Below are 18,910 nucleotides of genomic sequence, written 5' to 3'. Positions count from 1 at the left end.
CCATCTCAGGGGACTCCTGGGGGGCGGGAGCCTGTCTGTCATGCACAGAGGCTAATAGTAGGGGCTGGCCCTAGTTGTTGGGGAGCCAGGGAAGGTTGGGCCAGGGCCACTTGGAGCAAATAAGCCTCTTACTGACTCAGAGAACAAGTTTCTTTTAGTAATTTACCCTGATGGAGTTAGTTTTGTTTTCAAGAAATTGTTTTAATAGGTTTGCTTTTAAGAGCTTTTTAATTGTCCAGCTCCTCTAGTTTGGGGGAGGAAAACAGCTGTGTTGTAGGAGAAACTGGTGGGGTTTTTAGCTGTCGTTCAGACCCGACTTGCTGTCTCAGCTCTGCTGAGAGGGGGCCCAGCAGCTGTGGACACCTGCCCTCTTCAGAAGCCCTCCCTGCCCCTTCCCACTTCTCTGGGCCTCCGCTTTCCTCTTCTGTAAAATGAGATCAGTGAAGAAACAGGTTGTGCATGGAAAGCACTCAGCAGGGTGCTGGGCTACAGCAGACCCTTAAAACACAGGAGCTGTGATGCCCTCACGAGGGTAAACTGAGTTTTCAGCCCGTCAGCTGACCTGTTCCTCATCACAGATAAAGATGTGTGTCACCAGCCACATCCGGGGAGCCAGATATGCTTAGAAATCCTTGTGGCCCTTTGCACATTTCTCACAAAGTGTCTGGAGGCTCTGGGTTCTTTTACGATGTTGGTTCTTGACCTTGACTTCACGTGGGAGATCCCAGTACCCAGGCCACCCCCAGACCGACTGAATCACAATCTCTGGGCCTAAGACCCAGGCATTGGGGTTTTTTAAGCTTCCAGGTGGTTCCAATGTGCAGCCAGGGTTGAGAGCCATTGGTTAAACTGGGGCTGCACTGGGCCTCCTTCCAAGGACCGCACCAGAGCAGGGCAGGAAATAGGGGTGCCCTGAACTCTGTTTATCCCGTCTTTTCCACGACTGAAGCATCACTAAGACACTGGGAGATGGGGATGGCCCAGATGACTCAGTCACACTGGTGCTGGGTCCTGATTTCTAGCTGGATGACTGGTTTTTTTTTTTTTCCTTTCTATGCTTTCATAACACAAATAGCAGCATGACTTATGCTTCCCAGTTAACGTGGCTGATTCACAGGCTTTGGGCAGGTCTGCCACCTCTCTGACAGTCAGCATCTCTCTCCCCCAGGGAAATAGATGGGGTATAGCCTCCCCACTATACCCTGGTGTGAGTCTTTCAAACTCAACCCATTGGTGACTCCTGAAATCCATTAATGGGCTGCAGTCAGCCTTTTAAGAAATAAAGTGGACAACATAAGCCTCTCACATATTAACATGAGTGTTGGTTAATACATGGAACGTGTATATATCAGCACATCCTAAGAGGCGGGGTATAAAATGTGTTTCTTATTGAGTAACACTGGGCCGAACTCCCAGGGCAGCACTGGCCTTCAGCAGTGGTGAGCCAGAGCCAGGGCAGTGTTCAGAGAGGTCATGCAGGAGGGAGGGGGCTCTGGGCCAGGCATCTGGCCCAGATAAAACTGATTTTACATGCAAATTAAAGGACAAGTGCTCGCCGCCAAAAAAAAAAAAAAAGTCTATTTCAGTATTACTATTGTGAAAACTCGAGCAAAAGGAAATAAGTTTATAATAACCCCAGCACACCAGATTTATCATTTACCTAGCTACCATCTCACTCTCCGTGTCCTTTACAATTAGAATCAAAGACTGCAGACAACTTTGTATCTTATTTTTCCCACTAGCCATATGCACCAGACTTAGGCCTTTTTGATGGCCAAGAAATTTACCAAGAAGTCAGTGCTCTCACTACTGCATTTTCTGATTATTTATTTTTTAATACCTTTTCGACCTGGTTGGAATCTGAGCTTTGCTTCTTCCTGGCTGTCTGACCTGAGGCAAGTCATTTGGCCTCTCTGTTCCCAGTTTCCTCATCTGTAAATGGAGAGGATTCAGTCCCCACCTCATGGAATTGTTACCATTCTTTGCCCAGACCTCAGAAAATGGCAGGTGCCCTGGGGAGAATTACAGTCACCAGTTCCCACTACCTTAAATGTTACTCCTCACATCGTCTCCTCCCAGCCCCACGATCCTGGCCGGGCTGGCAGACTCTTCTATCAAGACAGGAAGGGTTCTGACCCTATAGGAAGAGGAGAGAAGAGTTGGAGAATACATCTCTGGGGGCACTGGAGCTGCAGGTGGGCTCCTTGGCTGATAAGCAGCCCCGCCCACCCCAAGCTGGTCAGCTGTCGTCGTGGTTATTTTCGTGAACCTCAAACTTCCTCCCCACCCTAGAGAAGGAAAAGCTGCTACGCTTATTTAAAGACTTCTTTGATTTAAAAAATAGGCATTCCTCAGAACACAAACCCCCGGGGCCTGGGCGGGGGGCGGTGCTAGAGTCTGTGAGCCGCTGCAGTACATGAGTCCCCTGAGAGGAGAGGTTTGCTCGAGGGATTCGCTCCACCCTCCAGGTATGTTTTCCAGGCACGTAGGATATAGAGGATATGGCATGAGCAGGAACTGCACCCCCCACCCCAGGTCTCTTCCCTAATGGGGAGTGGGGAGCAGAGGAGGTAACAGACTCCATTACACAAACTGGTGAATCCATCTCGACTGGGAAGGCACGTTGGCCATGCATGAATGCAACAGGGGAGGTACACATTCAGCTTCGTGAAGCTGGGATGCTTGAGGGAGACCTCCTGAAGGAGGAAAACAAAAATGACAAGGTAGAAGAGGAGGGGGCATTCCAGGCGGAGGAAATCACATGTGCAAAAGCCCTGTGGTTGAAGGAACCTGTTGAGAACAAAGGGCTGAATGGAGACATTGTGGCCACAGCAGAGAAAGTGGTGACAGGTGAGGTCAGATGGGTAGGCAGAGGCCACGGTGTGCAGAACAGGTGTGGGTATCTGGAAAGCACTTGGGTCTTTTAAGATCAATGGGAAGCCAAAGAAGAGTTTTGTGTTAGGGGTTCCCAAGATCACCCCAGGTCCAGTGATCTGCTAGGAGGGCTCATAGGACTAAGCACACAGTTCCACTCATGACTAAGATTTTTACAAAGAAAAATCAGCACAGGACATGGAAAAAAGGTGCATAAGGTGAAGTCCAGGGGAAACCAGGCACAAGCTTCCAGAATCCTCTCCCAGTGGAGTCACGTGGGACTTGCTCCAGGAACAAGTTATGACAACACATGTGAAACGCCATCTACTAGGAACGCTTGTTTTTATTTGGGGGCTGGTCACATGGGCCAAAATTCCAGGCACTCAAAATCCCAGGCTCCCCAGAGGACAGCAGGCGTTCAACATAAACTACATTGTCTTTATAAACCGCCCAGGCACAGTGTGCTGTTCTTAGCAGGTGGGAACCATTCCCAAATCCAAGCTCCCGGATGCCAGCCAAGGGCCAAGCAGGCCTTTCTAAGGGCAGCAACCTCAGACCTTTTCTGCACAAGGAGTGATGTGATTGTGTTCCGAGAAGCGCTCTCATGCTGCTGGGAGAACACTGAGGAGCTGGTACCTCCTCCAAGTAAAAGTGGAAGCTGGTGGAGGTGTTGGCAGAGGTTGGGAAAAGTCTGCCCCGAGGTGGATTCAAGGGTCATTTAGATGCTAAAACGCGCAGGGCTTAGTGATGGGTGGGCTGTAGTGGAGGGGGAGGGAAGGCAGGGATCGGAGACGACTTCTCTGCCCTGGACCCAGAAGACAAGAGACCCAGATGTGAGTCTGCAAACTGTCTGCTGGCTGGTGGTGGTTGCCTTGTTGCAAGTTCTCAGTTTCCCTTTATAAGGAAGGGAGGGTTGCATCTCAGAACCTTGATTCTAACTCTTTCAGTATCATCATTCTGTTGCTTTAAAAAGCCACCTTTTCTGCCATGTTTTCCCCTGTTGACAGAGCACCTTGGAAAGAACGAGGCTAGCAGGCTTGAGCTCATGTGCCAGCTTTGCTACTTACTTACGTTTCTTTGTTTTTAAAAATGTATGTGTAAGTTCTCAATGTAAGAAATTAAAACAACAAACAGGCGTAATTAGGTTGAACCATAGGAAATTGTCAGTGTCTACCAATTTTAACCTACAAAAATGGTAATTTTTTCAAAATTCTTGATTTCAGGAAAGTTGTCTTGAATTTTATCTTGAACTATTCTGTTCCATTGTTTTGGTTTTCTCATTCAGGGATCCACTTATGTATATATTGGATATATAGTTGTATGTGTGTGTGTGTGTGTGTGTGTGTGTGTGTAAATTCTTCCTCTCTCCTGCCCCCTGCCTCCAAATACTTCATTCTTTGCAGGCTGGATCTCACCCCTAAAATGGCTATGTCTTATGGTTGAACTTAATAGAAAAAAAAAAAATTGCAAGTCTCTCTTCATCCTCCACCCCAATCCCGGCCCCTCCCTAGAGGTAACCTTTTGGTATGGGTTGTTGATTTCATCTGTTTCTAACAAAAATGGAATTAGGATACATTCTGGTCTGTAATATGCTGGCTTTTACTTGACTGTAGATCAAGGACCCCTTTCTGTGTCAGTACTTGGAGCTACGCTGACTTACTGTGCTCTTAACAGCTGTGTAGTGTTCCGCAGTGTATTTAACTGTGGCCCTTGAGGTTGTTTCCAGTTTGGGGTGTGGTAACACCAAGCATCTTTGTGCTCTTGTGTGAGTCCCTTATCAGGTCAAACAATAGGGACATTTAAAATTTTGATAGAAGCTGATTGAAGGCTGATCCCCTCTTTGCTCTCATGCCTGGCACATTGGAGAGACTTAAATATTTTTTCAAAAGATGAAAGAAGCTGGCCCAGTGCGCTTCTAAGGAGGGCTTACCCATTTCCACGCCCACCAGGGAGTAGAGAGGAGTGCCTCCCTCCCTCCACCTGACAACCTGCCACAGCAGGTGACTTTGGGCAGTCGGTCTCTCCTCCCCAAACCTCAGTTTCCCCTTCTGTAGAGTGGAGAGCCTGCCCCTCTCTGCCCTGCCTACTCCTCAGGATTGTTACCAGCATCAGGTGAGAGCAGGGGGTGCTGAGGGTGTCCTGTAAGCTGTGAGCAAGCAGCAGCTCCTGCTGGGATTGGCTGCAGAAACAGTCTGGGTGGTTTTGTGACCTTCAGAGGAACCTGCTTCCTCCCAGGAGTCAGGGTGGATGTGTGGCCCACCAAGATACAGGGGGAGAGAGAGCACGTGGTCTGTGGCCACCTTGGCTGAAGGCACAGCCCCTGTGTAGTAGCTTCCTGGGGCTGCCATAACACGTGACCGCCGACAGGCGGCTTAACACGACAGAAATTTCTTCTCTCAGTTCTGAAGTCCAGAGGTCTAAAATCAGGGTATTGGCAGGGTTGGTCCCTCTGAAGGCTCGGAGGGAGGATCTGTTCCAGCTCTTTCTCCCAGCTTCTGGTGATTGCTAGCAGTCGTTGGCACTCCTTGGATTGCCATGCACCCCTCCAGGCCCTGCCTCCGTCTTCTCGTGGCCGCCTCCTCTGCGTGTCCTCTCCTCTTCTCATAAGGACACTGGTCATTGCATTGGGGGCCTACCCTAAGTCCGGGATGGTTTTATCACAAGACCTTTAGCTAATGACCCTGGCAAAGCCGTATATTCCAAGCGAGCTCACATTCTGAGGTTTCAGGTGGATGTGAATTTTGGGGGGCAGCCACACCTCAACCCACTCCACACTCCCCGCAGGTAAATCTCTAGTCACCGCTGCCCGGCTGTTTCTTGGCCACGGGTTCTGTCTAACACGGGGGGCTCCGGGTTGTCCAGCCCAGGGGCAGAGCCTGGCTCTGCCATTTTCTGAGTGTGTGACTTTGGGCAGGTAAGTCACCTTTCTCCCCCTAGACCCAAAATAATGGCCTCGACCTCAGAGGGTTGTTAGGAATTAAAATGAAATAGTACATGTAAGGAACGTGGAGCTTAGCAGTGTGCTAATGTAACAAATAATACATGATCGGTAATAATAGACGTCGCTCCCATTGTGTCTGGTCAACGCGTGGGGGCGGGTGAATAAGAACACCCAGTCCCCAGAAGCAGGCTCTGGGAGGGAACCGGGAAAAGGGGACTTAAGGAGCACTGGGCCCTGGGAATCAGGAGGTGGCTGAATTTCTTAAAAGTACCCTTTCCTGTGATTGTTGGATGACCAAGAGATAGGGACTTTCCCCTCCCACAGGTGGCAGCTTCAGAGCCTGTAAAAATAGACACGAGAACATTTTCTCTCCTTCAGTTCTAGGTCTGTTTTTCTCATCTCTCCCCATCTCTCCCAGGTAGTAATTTTTCTGGTATAATACCTGTCATGTGTAAAAGAGAAGTAGGCGATGTTTTTACCTTTGACGTTTTGTTGCTAATTCATTTATTAAATATATATTGAGCCCCTCCCTGTAACTGAGGGAGGAAGAGTGTCTGCCCTCCCAGCAAGCACAGACCAGGGCAGGAGACAGACAGCGCCAGGCTGTCACAGTGCTCGTTAGCGAGTGGCTCGATGGGGAGAGAGGAAGGGCCCTCACCAGCGGGCGGCCTCCCAGGGGAGGTAAAATCTAGGTGTCTGTAAGGCCGGAAAGAGCACGCGGGTGAGATCAGGAAGGGTATTCCAGGCAGTGGGGACAGGCCGGCAAAGTCCTGGAAGCAAGAGAGAGCGCAGTTGGTTCTAGAACCCCAGTGTAGTTGTAACTGGAGTGCGGCGGGCAGGGGCTGGGGGAGGAGACCAGGGCCTGGGGAGACTGAACGAGCTTGGACTTTGTCCTGAAGGCAGTGGCTGGCAGGGGGTGAGGGTGGGGGGTACTGAAGGTAATGGGAAGGGGAGGGTGGGCGAGAGCAGGGACTCAGCCAGACCAGCCCTGCAGAAAGGAGACCCTGGCCACCGCCAGGTGGAGGAAAGCTCAGAGGCTGGTGCTGGCGTCCTTGCAAGAGGTGACAGTGCTAGGAGGGAGTCAGACAGAGAAGAGACGGTGCAGTGTGAGTGATATTTAGGAAGTGAGATTGACAGGCTTGAGGAAGAGAGAGGAGCCAAGGATGAGCTGTAGTTCTTGGGCAGCCGAGTGGATGTGATGCCCTAGGGGAACATGGAAGGACGAGTGGATTTAGGGGAAAAGATAAGAAGTTAGTTCATTTTGGGTCACAGCAAACTAATGGCCTGGCAGGCTATCAGACAGCAGGCTGGAGACTGATTCGCACTGAGCAGCATTAAGAACACAGGTGTGCAGGGACCACCAAAGGGAAAGAGTCGCCCTGTGCCAAGAGAAGCTCAGGGCTGGGGACTCGCCGACTCCACATGGCATGGGGGCAGGGACATGGGACAGGAAGGGCGGCCAGAGAGGGGAGAAAAACCAAGAACCGAGTCCACGGTGTGAGAGGATGCAGTACAGTCCAGGTGGGAACTGCAGTCCTGGGGTTTGGTATGGAAAGGTGACCCCAGAGAGAGCAGTGACAGGATGTAGTGGAACAGCAAGGGTTAATGCAGCAGAGGTGGAGACGGGGGTGGGGGGGTGTGAATGGAGAGATGGGACTCTATATTCTCCAGTTCACAAGGAACAGAAACCGCTCCGTCTAGCTTCAGGCACAAAGGGCATCTATCAGTCCCTGTCACTAAATAGCCTGGGCTTGTAGAGGCCAGCCGCGGGCCAGTAACCAGAGAAGTGCGAAGTACCCACAGATGGTGATGGAGTCGGAGTAGTGGAGGTGAGGATTTTTGTTGTTGAGAAATAATACCAGCCGGCGCTTACAGAGGGGCTGCTCCAGGCCAGGCTCCGAGGCTGGTGCCCCAGGTAACTCACTGAGTCAGCTCTTCCGTCCACCTAGGCAGGGTGGGGTGGTCCTGAGAGCTGAGAGTCCAGGCTGGGTGGTAAAGTTGCCGAGGCCCACAACGTTTTCATGATCAGCTATATCTTTGCCCCTTTTGGAACTTATCTGCTTCCAGCATGACAGGTTCTTGACTTAAAACCAGAGTTATTTTCTGCTCTGCTGGGTGCCATAAATATTTTCATCCCAAATTACTGAAAGTTGCTTCTTTACTGGACGCAAAGTTTTAAAAAGAAAATTTCCTTTTTTGTGTAAAATGTGAATGTGGTTTTTGCAAAGCACCCTGAGGCTCCTACCATGCTAAGAACTAGTACAGGAGGTTTCCATCTGCCAGGTGAGGTGTTTCAGGGGACAGTTGTGGCCCGTAGCGCCCAGAGAGCTTCAGGTTAGCTGCGGGCATGGCCCTGGGAGCCCAGTAATTGGAGGGCTGGCCCAGGAGACAGGGCACCAGTGCTCTCAGCCATCAGGCACTTGACAAGCTTCTGCTCTAGGTCAGGTGGCACATGATACTCTGGGGACACAGACTCTTGGATCTACATGTGTATATTTTTCCATCAAATTTGGAAATTTTTTCCAGCCATTATTTCTCCAAATATTTTCTCTAATCTCTCATCTCCTTTTGGCTTTCCAGGTACATGTATATTAGGCCACTAACATTGTCCCTAAGGCTCTGTTCCTTCCCCGACCCCCAGCCTTTTTCCTCTCCATGCTTCCACTGGTTATTGTCTCTTTTTCATCTTTAAGTTCACCAATCTTTTATTCTGCAGCATCTAATCAGCCGTTAAGCCCATCTAGTGATTTTTCATCTCATGTATGTATTTTTCAATTCTAGAGTATCCATTTGGGTATTTTTTATAGCCTCCATTTCTCTATTGAGATTCTCCATTTGTTCCCTCAGTAAGTTCATGTTTTCCTTGAAATCCTTGAACATATTTGTAATAGCTATTTTCAAGTCTTTGTTGGCCAATTCCATTATCTTTCTCTGTTTTGAGCTCATAAGCTGATTTTTCTACTGGCTATGGCCACATTATTTTGCTTACTTATCTGTCTAGTAATTTTTTTTTTATCACATGCTGGACATTATGAATGTTATGTTGTTTAGGGTATTTTGCTGTCTTCTCCAATGGAGAATTGAGTTTTGTTCCAACAGGAGTTTAATTTACTTTGAGATTATCTTGATCTTTTTTAAAAGTCTCATTTTTGAGCTTAGTTGGGACAAGTCTAAGGTAGCCCTGACTGGAGGGCTAGAGTAGGTCTGCTTATAAGGCATGACTTTTCTGGACTTGCTGCTGATGCTCAGCGTGTTCAGTGAGATTGCTTTACTCTAGCTATTTGAAATTTACAGGCCTCCCAACCCAGCCCTGCATAATCTCTGGCAGTTCAGCTCACAGTTACGTAAGAGTAGAGTTTTGCCTTTTTGTTTTTGTTTTCTCCCTGAAAGTTATATTTTGCCTTGCCTCATGGATTCTTGCTCTGCACATGTGAAGTTTAGGACTCAGCCAAAGTCCGATTTTTGGAGTTCTTTCTCGGCAACGCTTCCTTTTCTCTGGTACCTTGCCATGCAAATTCCCAAGGAAGGGAGGTTCAGTAGCCCTGAACTATCATCTTTGCCTCCACAGTCCAGAAAGTACCTCCAGGCAGAAAGCCAGGGTGATTGTGGGGCCCACCTTATCTGTTTCTCTTCTCTCAGGGATCACAGTAAATTTCAAATATTTTATCCAGTTTTATGGAAGTTACTCTAACTGGTATCATTGGTTGTATGGCAGTTGCTCTAACTGGAATAGTTTTTTATACTAATAAAGTTACTCTCTCACAGCAAGAAGCAGAAATCTCATTCTTTTATATATGTATGCTCACATTCCAAAAACAGTATATGGTAACATTTTGCAGCCATTGAGGTAGGAGGAAAACCAGAAGTCTGTGGAATCCTAGAAGCCAATGAAGGAAGATTTTGAAGAAAGGGAGTGATCTACTGTGTTCAGTACTGCTAGAGGGGGTACACATGGGTGTCATCAGTGATTATATAGAGACTTAGTTAATTTGTTTTACCTGCTGTATAGTATTCCATCACACAAATAGAGAAAATTCATTCCTCTCTCTCCTACCATTTAGGTGAACATTTGCAGTAAACATTCTTAAACGTGCCACTGATTTGAGCACATGCAGAGAGTTTCTCTTTGAGGCCTGTCCAGGGTGAAATTACTAGATTATTGATATGCACAACTTCAACTTGACAAAACAATGCCAGAGTGCTACCACAAATGGTGGTGCCAGTGTCTATTCCTGTCTTCAGGGTTTAAGAGACCCCCATTGCTTCACATCTTCACCAATATTTGCTTTTATAGACTTTAAAATTATTGCCAATCTCAGGAATGAAAAGGTGTGTGATTGTTACTTCAATTCACATTTTCCTGAATATTAGTGAAGTTGAGTGTCTTGGCCATTTGGGTTTCCTCTCATATGACCTGCCTGTTAATATTCATTACCTAATTTTCTGTGGAGTTGTCCTTTTCTGATAGGGTTTCTTTATATGTGCTAGACACTAAATCTTTGTCTATTAAATATATCACAAATATTTACTCCCAGTCTGTGATGTGTCTTAACTTTGTGTGTGTGTGTGTGTGTGTGTGTGAGACAGAGTGAGAGATAAATTTTTGGGCTTTGATGAGTTAACTCTATCCATTTCTTCTATGTGTTGTGTCTTGTTTAAGCACTCTTTCCCAGTTCTGAGGTCATGAAAATACTTGTCTGTATTTTATTCTAAGATGTTTAAAGTTTTTAAAAACATGTTTATATAGGTTAATACCACTGAAATGTGTTCTGTGTGTGTTATGAGATAGGAATCCTTTTCTTCTTCCCTTGTTGGAAAAGCCAGATGTTCTAACCTCTCCAGCCTTTCTCCACTGACCTGGACTGTCATCATCATCACATCCAGGTTCCCACAGGGACCTGGGTCTGTTTTGGGCTCTCTCTTCCTGTCACACTGATCATACTGCCTATTCTTGTCCCCATTCCTGAAAGTTTTCATTATTGAACTTTCTAAACTGATGTCTGGTAGGATAAGTTGAGCAAAGAGGGGTGGGCAGGATGGATTACTAGCTTTTTTGCTTTGAAGTTATTGGTCTTTAAACAACTGTCCTTAATATATTTAAAACAGCACCGGCAGAATGTAGGAAAAATCCACTTGGCGCTCACCTTTCAAGGACTGATCTGTGACTTGAAAGCGGGGTGGCGGGTCTTCACTTTTCTGTGAAACCCTGGTACTTTTACTTTTGCCTTTTCCCTCTCCCCACCCTACCAACTCTCACCTCGGGGTTTTTAGGTAGTGATGTCTCTGAACCATGAGCCTCGCTTCCGGCATTTACACGTGGGCCTGTGGTGGGTATTTTGCGATGGGGCTGCAGTACCTCTTTTGTTGGTGACTGCCAGTCAGACCGCAGTGATAGGCCTGATGGAGTCTGGGGTTTCCTGTTGCCTCACCAGCCCCGAGACCCTGGATTCCAAAAATACACTCGCAAGAAACCACTGTGACCTCACGGTCTGCTTGCACAGTGCTCTGAGCGCTGGGACTGTCTTCCCCCCCGTGGCCCAGGGTGGGAGGGCCCCGGTCCCCATCAGAGTGACGTGGGATCCCAGTGGTCCCGCCTGAGCGCTCGTTCTCTGTCCCCTCCCTTCAGGCCGTCACCCGCAGGGCCAGGGTGCCTCCCGCCGAGAGGATGAGCAAGTTCCTGAAGCACTTCACCGTCGTCGGGGACGACTACCATGCCTGGAACATCAACTACACGAAGTGGGAGAATGAAGAGGACGAGGAGGACGAGGAGGAGCAGCCGCCTTCAGCACCGGCGGCGGCAGGCGAGGAGGGCAGAGCTGCTGACCCGGCCGCCACCCCTGTCCCCACGCCCAGGCCCCGCCTAGACTTCAGGACCACTTTGAGGAAGCTCTTTAGCGCCCACAGGTTTCAGGTAGGTGGGCAGAGGCCGGAGATGCCCGGGGTGGGGCAGAGCCGTCAGCCAAGAGTCACGAGGCTGGGTGGGGCCACCTCCGCCACCACCTCATTCACTCGCCACGCGCCCCCGCGTGCCGTACACCACTGGGCACAGCGGGCGGGTCCTGTGTCATCAGGGGTAAAATAAGTGCTAATCCAAAAGTCAGGGGTTCATCACCTGATGAATGGATAAACAAAGCATGATCTCTCCAAACTCAGCCACGAAAAGGAAGGAAGCACTGACACGGGCTACAAGGTGGATGAACCTTGACGACGTCATGCTGAGTGTAGGAAGCCAGACACAAAAGGCCACCCGTCTTATAATCCAATTATATGAAATGTCTAGAATACGCAAATCCACGGAGACAGCAGACTGGTGGTTACCACAGGCTGGAGGGAGGGAGGAAGGGGGTAACTGCCTGATGGGTACCGAGCTTCCATGTAGGGTAATGACGATTTTCTAGAACTATGTAGTGGTGATGGTTGTGCAACTTTGTGAATGTGCTTAATGCCACTGAAGTTTATACCAGTTTTAGAATAGTTAAAATGGTAAATGTCATACCAATTTTACACACACACAAAGTAAATTAAAGGGTAAGCATTGGAGGCAGATAAAACATTCCGGCATGTATTCAGCAAACACTCAGGGCCTGGCTAAAAGGGTCCCATGCCTCACAGACGGGGTGCTCCAGTCTCTCATTTTGTGAAGTGAGGCCAAAAATATCTGCCTGGCTTAACCTCCAGGTGTGGCTGTGGGGGGAACATGAGGGGAGGTGCAGGTTTGAAAGAGCAGCGAAGGGACTGGGACTTCCTGCAGGGTTCAGTGTCACCCCAGCATCGTCCCGCTCTGAAGGACAGGTGCAGGCTGAGTCTGGCCAGCCCCGTCTGAGCCCCACTCGCGGCCCCGAGGTGGGCCAGCAGGTGTCTGCAAGCACGTTCCGAGGCTCGGGGAGATTAAGCAAGCACGCAGCTTCTCATCAGCCCAGGCCCTGCACAGCGCCACTCGGGGCCCCTGCTGTACGCGTCGTCCTCGGCCACAATAACCCGGTCCCTCCCGAGAGCCGATGGCCCTTCTGGAAGCAGAGAAGCACCCCTTGCCTCTCTCATCACTGACTTTGTTCCAGGGTAAAATAGAAAAAAAGGAAATTATTTTGTTTTGTTTTGTTTTTGCGCTCTCATGTGGCTTAGACAACAAAGCAGGCCAGACAACCCAGCACTGCTGGCAGCTCGGAGCTTTCCTCTGTGGTTCTGACAGGAGAGGAAACGTGGTATTAAGTTGTTGAGGTTGAAATCCCAAACCCTCAATTTCAGGAGCAGAAGGAAGGAGCTAGCTTTCTTCCAGCTGCAAGGGGAGCCCTCGGGAGGCCCCCCTCCTGACTGGGCCCACCAGGCCACGTGGCTTGGGGGAAAGCAGAGTAGAGATGTTTGTTTATTCATTCACTCAACAATCCCATCTTAGCACCTACTAGGGGCTGGGGGTGCAGCACCAGGCATGGTGGACACGTCCCTGCCCTCACTCGATGCTCTGCAGAGAGGCGGGCCTTCCAGAAATCAGACAGAGGCTGGTTACAAGAGGAGAGAAGCTCTCTGCAGGGGAACTAAGTTAGGGGGCTCTGAGAGATCCCAGGGGCTGGGGGAGACCTGATCTAGGGTCGGGAGGTGACATTTGACCTGACACCTGAAGGCTGGGCAGGAGTCAGCTCTGTGGATGGAGGGGAGGCGCTTCACAGGCAGAGAGGCCATGTTTGCAAAGGGCCGGAGGGAGGAATTGAGAAGGGTCCACGTGGCTTGTGTGTATCCAGTAGAGGGAGAGGAGGCACTGGAAGTCCATCTGTGGGCAGCCATCGAAGGTTCTGAGTGGGGATGGGGAGGGAGTGACACGACCAGATTTGTTGAGGGGCTCAGAGTGGAAGTAGGGACGCCACTTTGGAACAGGGGACAAGGGTTCAGGGGTTTGATCGCTGCCAATATAATCAGCATACAGGAAGGTTCTGGAATCCCCTTCTTGGATGCAGTTTCCACCTATTCCCATGTTTCAGGGTGGCCAAAGCGACATGATACATACATAGTTCACTGCTGTCATTGTCACTTCTCACATGGGATGGTACAGCCAACCTAGGGAGAGAACTTGGGGTGAGTCAGGCCTCCATGGAAACCACGGCTGGACAGGGTAGCTGGGCCAGGGGAGGATAACCATGAAGGTCAGGACCTCGCTTTTATTACCTGCTCACTGTGCCTGGGCCCTGTGCTAAGCACTCCTCACACGTCGTCTCGTGCGATGCTCCCACTGTCACTCTGGGGTGTAAAATGCAGCCAACCCTGTTTTCCCCGGAAGGACACCGAAGCTCAGAGTTAACGCCGAGGCTCGGCACTATCGAGAGCGGGGCCCAAGGTCCAGGCTAATGGGAGAGCCAGGAGCCGGCCCAGGACCGGAGCCACTGTATCTGCTGCACAGCACGGCCGTCTTCCAGGAGAGGATTTGGAATTAACCAGCTCTCCCAAATTCTCAGCATTTTCCTCTGTGATGTGGCTCCCCTCAGAACTGCTGCTGCCTTGTGGAGTGGCAAGTTCAGGGCCTGAGGGCCTGAGGGGTTCGGTCACAGAGGCCAGGGCTAGGACTGTGGCATTGTAATTTTGTGACTTTGGGTCTCTCACTTTTTTAAATTGAGGTGAGATTCACATACCGTAATCCTTTAAGGTGGATAATTCAGTGGCATTTAGTACATTCACAGTGTTGTGGAACCATCACCACTGTCTAGTCCAGAACACTTCTGTCACTGCAATAGGAGATCCAGTACCTGTTAAACTATTAACCCCCAGTGCCCCAGCTGTCGACAGACACTAGTCTACTTTCTGTCTCTGTAGATTTGCCTATTCTGGACATTTCATATAAATGGGATCATATACGTGGTCTTCTGCACTTGGCTTCTCTCACTCAGCATCATGTTTTCTAGGCGCTTGGGCTGTGGGCAGTGACTTCCCATCCTTGGCATCTTTCCCCAGTGGTTTCACTCGGATGTTTCCAGCCCTTAAAGATGGAACGAGGGCCCCTGTTTAGGTCTCATGATTTCTTGCTCCTTCTGTTGGTCCACAGGTTATCATCATCTGCCTGGTGGTTCTGGACGCCCTCCTGGTGCTCGCTGAGCTCGTTCTGGACCTGAAGATCATCCAGCCTGACAGGAATAACTATGCGGCCCGGGTAGGGTGTCAGCGGCCCTTTTGTACAATTCACTTCTGTTACCTGCACTCAGGGTGGGCAGAGTGGGGCAGACGGCACCTGCCTTGGAGTAACCAGGCCTTATCTGAGAGTAGTTTCATTGGGTGCTTTCAGTCACAGAGCGGAGCAAACGTCTTCCTTTCCCAGTTATAGACTCGCATTTACTACAAGCAGGACACCTCCTCTGGTCACTCAGTGGCCTGAATCTTGAGCTGTCTTAGATGGCAGAGCTGGCGTGTGTCACTGATTCTAGGGAGAGGGTCCGCCCAGGAGAATGATACCTTCCCATCTCAACAGGAAGACAAACTGTTTCTCCTGTCGACATTCTGACGTGGTCCCTGTGCTGGAGCCTTTTGGGCGATGTGCCCACCATTTACTCCCTGATTCAGTTACTGCCTGAGGCTGTCCCAAATCTCCACCCAGAGGGCAGTGCGTGGCCTGGTATGGTGGCACACTGGGCCAGGGGCCCACTACTAGTGATACTCTGATGGATCACTTGGTTAAGGTACTAAATGCTGAGCTGCTCCAGGGGCTCTTAACTGGCCAGGGGCTCTTTTCCCTTTGCAGTTATAAATAATCTGCCCAGGGCCACTTCAGTATCATGCAAATTTCTTCTTCCCCCATTTCACCCACTAATGATCACTGTGTGAGTCAGTGAATACACAGGGGGCTGCAAACTGGTGATTTCTAATTCTTTCTTTCCTTCTACATCTAGTAGTCGGTATTCGTTTATAAAACATGTTCCTTTTGTTCCGTGTGTGCAAGTGTGTGTATCACTGTGGACTTGTGGATTTCCTTTTTTGGTATTGAGAGTATTACAATCATAGTCATTCTCTTTGCTATTCAAACTGTCCCAAATCTGGTCGCTGGGAGCCTCTTTGAGCTGACTGCCTTGTCCTTGTGACATGACTCCATGGCCTTTGAGCATTTCCTTGCTTTCCAGCCCAGGATCTTGTCCCAGCTTACTTTGTACTTACCATGTCCCAAAGTGGAAATGGTTACTTTAGCGAAGATCGGCATTTTTAAATCAAGATCAGGGAACTCTCTTCACTTACCATCCACCTTGGTGATCATTTCTAGTCTTCTGAACTGCGCAGCGCAACACGTGGAGGTACCGTAACGCATTTAACAAGTGCCCTAGTCTAATGGACATTTTTATTGCTCTACAAACAACGTAGAAAACTCTTTTGTTCTGCGAATGATGCTGCAGTAAATATCCTTTGTGCCCGTGTGAGCTTAGCTGTAGGATAAATTCCTAGCAGTGGAACTGCTGGGACAAAGGGTGTGCTGGATGTTTTTGATTCTGCCTTTGCCCCACTGCCCTTCAGAGAGCAATGTCAGTGCTGTTCCCAGCTGTGTTCCCAGCCTGAGAACAGCGCCTGGTGCTGGCAGGAATTCGGGATGGGTCAAACGAATGGATTCTCTCTCTGGTGACCAGGCAGGTGCACTCAAAGCCAGCTCGTCCGTGCGACCAGCCTGGGTCCGCTCTCACGGTGCCTCCTTGTCCCTTTCAGGTGTTCCATTACATGAGCCTTGCCATCTTGACCTTTTTTATGATGGAAATCGCCTTTAAAATATTTGTCTTCCGCTTGGAGTTCTTTCACCACAAGTTTGAAATCCTGGACGCCATCGTTGTGGTGGTTTCCTTCATCCTCGACATCGTCCTCCTGTTCCAGGAACACGCGTTTGAGGCTCTCGGGCTGCTGATTCTGCTCCGGCTGTGGCGGGTGGCCCGGATCGTCAATGGTATGTCCTCTGTGCTCCTGAGCTGTGGAGGGGATGGGACAGTGGGTGGAGCCTGGGAGTGGGCATGGCGGCCCCATCCTCCTGGCCCTCAAGAGAAAACATGAAGTGGTCTGATCCCATGTCCCACTGCCACCTCTGTGGCTACAAACTGATACCAGGACATGTGCTCTGAGAGGAAATACCTCTCCTTTAGGCTCTATTTTCATGATTATTGAAAGATAGCTATGGAAGGGGTTAGGCTAATCCCTGATCAGTCCTTCCTGGCTTGCTTCCCAGAACACCTTTGTTTCTAATTTAGTGTTTCCTGGGGAGTGTTCTAATCAACCCCGTCCCCCACTGGGAGGGCCGCCATCCAGAAGGGGAGCAGAGCAGGGAAGTTGAAAAGTGCTGCACTGTAGATTCTGCCCACTTTGAGAAGGTTACAGCACAAGTTAGCATGATGAAGGCTCTGATAACTGTTCATTGTTTTCCAAACTGACCAATTTGACACCTATTAACGTGCTGTAGACTCTGGTCTGGAGAACACTCTCGGGGAAATACCTCCTTACTTATTCAGGTCCAAATCCCTCACGCCCACCCTGCTGGTGCAGGGGGCCGCCGTTTCAGAGAAGCTGTTTGTGCTGTGACTTTACGTGGAGCTAGTGGCCGCCAGCTGGGTAGCTGTTCAGCTGCCTGTCAACTAGTCAGAGTGGCTCAAATGCCTGTCTGTGGACCTCCTGCATCAGAACTGCCCTTGACATGTTTTTTAAGTGGAGGGTCAGCTGCGGAGGTCTGGGGTGGCGCCCAGCCCGGGTGTCTGTCTGTGAAACACTCTCAGGTGATCTGGGTGTCCAGCAGATTTGGGAACCCCTAGCCTGGGGCCCAGCACAACAGGCTGTGTGCCGTTGTTAGGAGGCAGGCCTGTCCTGACCGGCTCCTTCTCTCAGTGGCTCAGCGAGTCCCATCACAGCCACCTGTGCCCTGCAGCCCCACCTGCTGCACGGGCACCTGGCAGGTGAAGGGGCTGAGTGGCTCTGTGTGGGCATGTGGGCTTGCGATGGCTTTAGGGACGGCCAGTTCAGATCTAGTGATTAAAGCCTATTAAGAACATTTACTTGGGTTCTGTCAAAGGAAATAAAGGAAGCTTTTGAGATAATATTGAAGGTACCTATGCTGATTGATGTTTTTTATTAACCTAACAAAAAGATACTCTGTGTAAAGGTTATGTGAGGGAGATAAACCATCAGTGATTATAAATGACTCATGAACCAGTTACCACCCAGTAGTTTCCCATCACACTTGTGAGATGTGCTTTTGCAGGTGAAACCAGAAGTCTAAGATTTGTTCAGTTTCTTTGTCTAAATGGCTAGTGCCCATTATCACATTGTTATCAAAGTTAGTAGTGAGGCTGAAAAAGCAACGCAAGGCCAAACCGGACTCAGTGAGACAACCAGGGACTTGCTGCCAGGCCTCGTGGGCACTGCACGTGTGGGTGACGGGTCCAGACTCTGTCACTCTTACTTGGAAGGGAAGGGAGCAGCCCCACGGTGGCACAGCCTCGAGGCCGTGTCCCCCTGCGGTGTGGGCACTTGGGAGCCATCAGACGAGGCTGATGACCCGCCCCTGCCCCATTGCCTGACAACTAAAATGGCCACAGCCCTGGAGGCCGGGAGTTGGGACAGTGCCAGCCCCAGCTCCAGGCTTGAGCATTTCCAGGCTTGTACTTCTTGCCTTTCGAACAACTGCTGCTAAGCAGTGATTCTGTGAACAAACTCCGTATTGAGGAGCTCAGTGCTCATCTGGTCGGTGATTATTTTTAAGGACGTCTCAGCCCCTGCGACCAGAGGGAGGGACTGCACAACTGGGCAGTGAGGAGCTCAGAAATGCACCTCTGCCCCTCCTCGTTCTGAGGCCTTCAGGCCGGGACTGTTCTACTTGTCACCACGCTTCCCAACTGTGTACATTTATAAAGAATACAGATTTGTTTTCCAGTGGTTAAGTTAGACACCAGTATCATGGAGACCCTCACCGTTATTTTTCAGGGATAATTATCTCGGTTAAGACACGTTCAGAACGTCAACTATTAAGGTTAAAACAGATGAATCTACAACTGGCCACCAAGATCCAACACCTTGAATTCAGCTGCTCTGAGAAGGTAAGAAGACGCCGGGAGATGCTGTCTGTTTACACACTGTGCCCTCCCTTCAGCTCGGCACTTC

The 18,910-nt window shown here is 49.8% G+C and overlaps 1 protein-coding gene across 6 annotated transcripts in view; it reads left to right on the top strand.

The window, feature by feature from the left end:
* Positions 1-18,910, top strand: part of HVCN1 (hydrogen voltage gated channel 1) — a 34,598-nt gene that overhangs the window by 13,521 nt on the left and 2,167 nt on the right. For all 6 annotated transcript variants that reach the window (XM_045506382.2, XM_010969644.3, XM_010969645.3 and 3 more), the window contains 4 exons: positions 11,442-11,726; positions 14,844-14,948; positions 16,481-16,712; positions 18,734-18,846. In XM_045506382.2, coding sequence (XP_045362338.1) covers positions 11,442-11,726; positions 14,844-14,948; positions 16,481-16,712; positions 18,734-18,846 — 735 coding nt within the window. The remainder of the gene's footprint in view (positions 1-11,441; positions 11,727-14,843; positions 14,949-16,480; positions 16,713-18,733; positions 18,847-18,910) is intronic.

This window comes from Camelus bactrianus, chromosome 32 (assembly GCF_048773025.1).
Source record: "Camelus bactrianus isolate YW-2024 breed Bactrian camel chromosome 32, ASM4877302v1, whole genome shotgun sequence".
NCBI lineage: Eukaryota > Metazoa > Chordata > Mammalia > Artiodactyla > Camelidae > Camelus > Camelus bactrianus.
The sequence above is the reverse complement of the archived record's forward strand: the minus strand, read 5'-3'. Positions and strand labels throughout refer to the sequence as shown.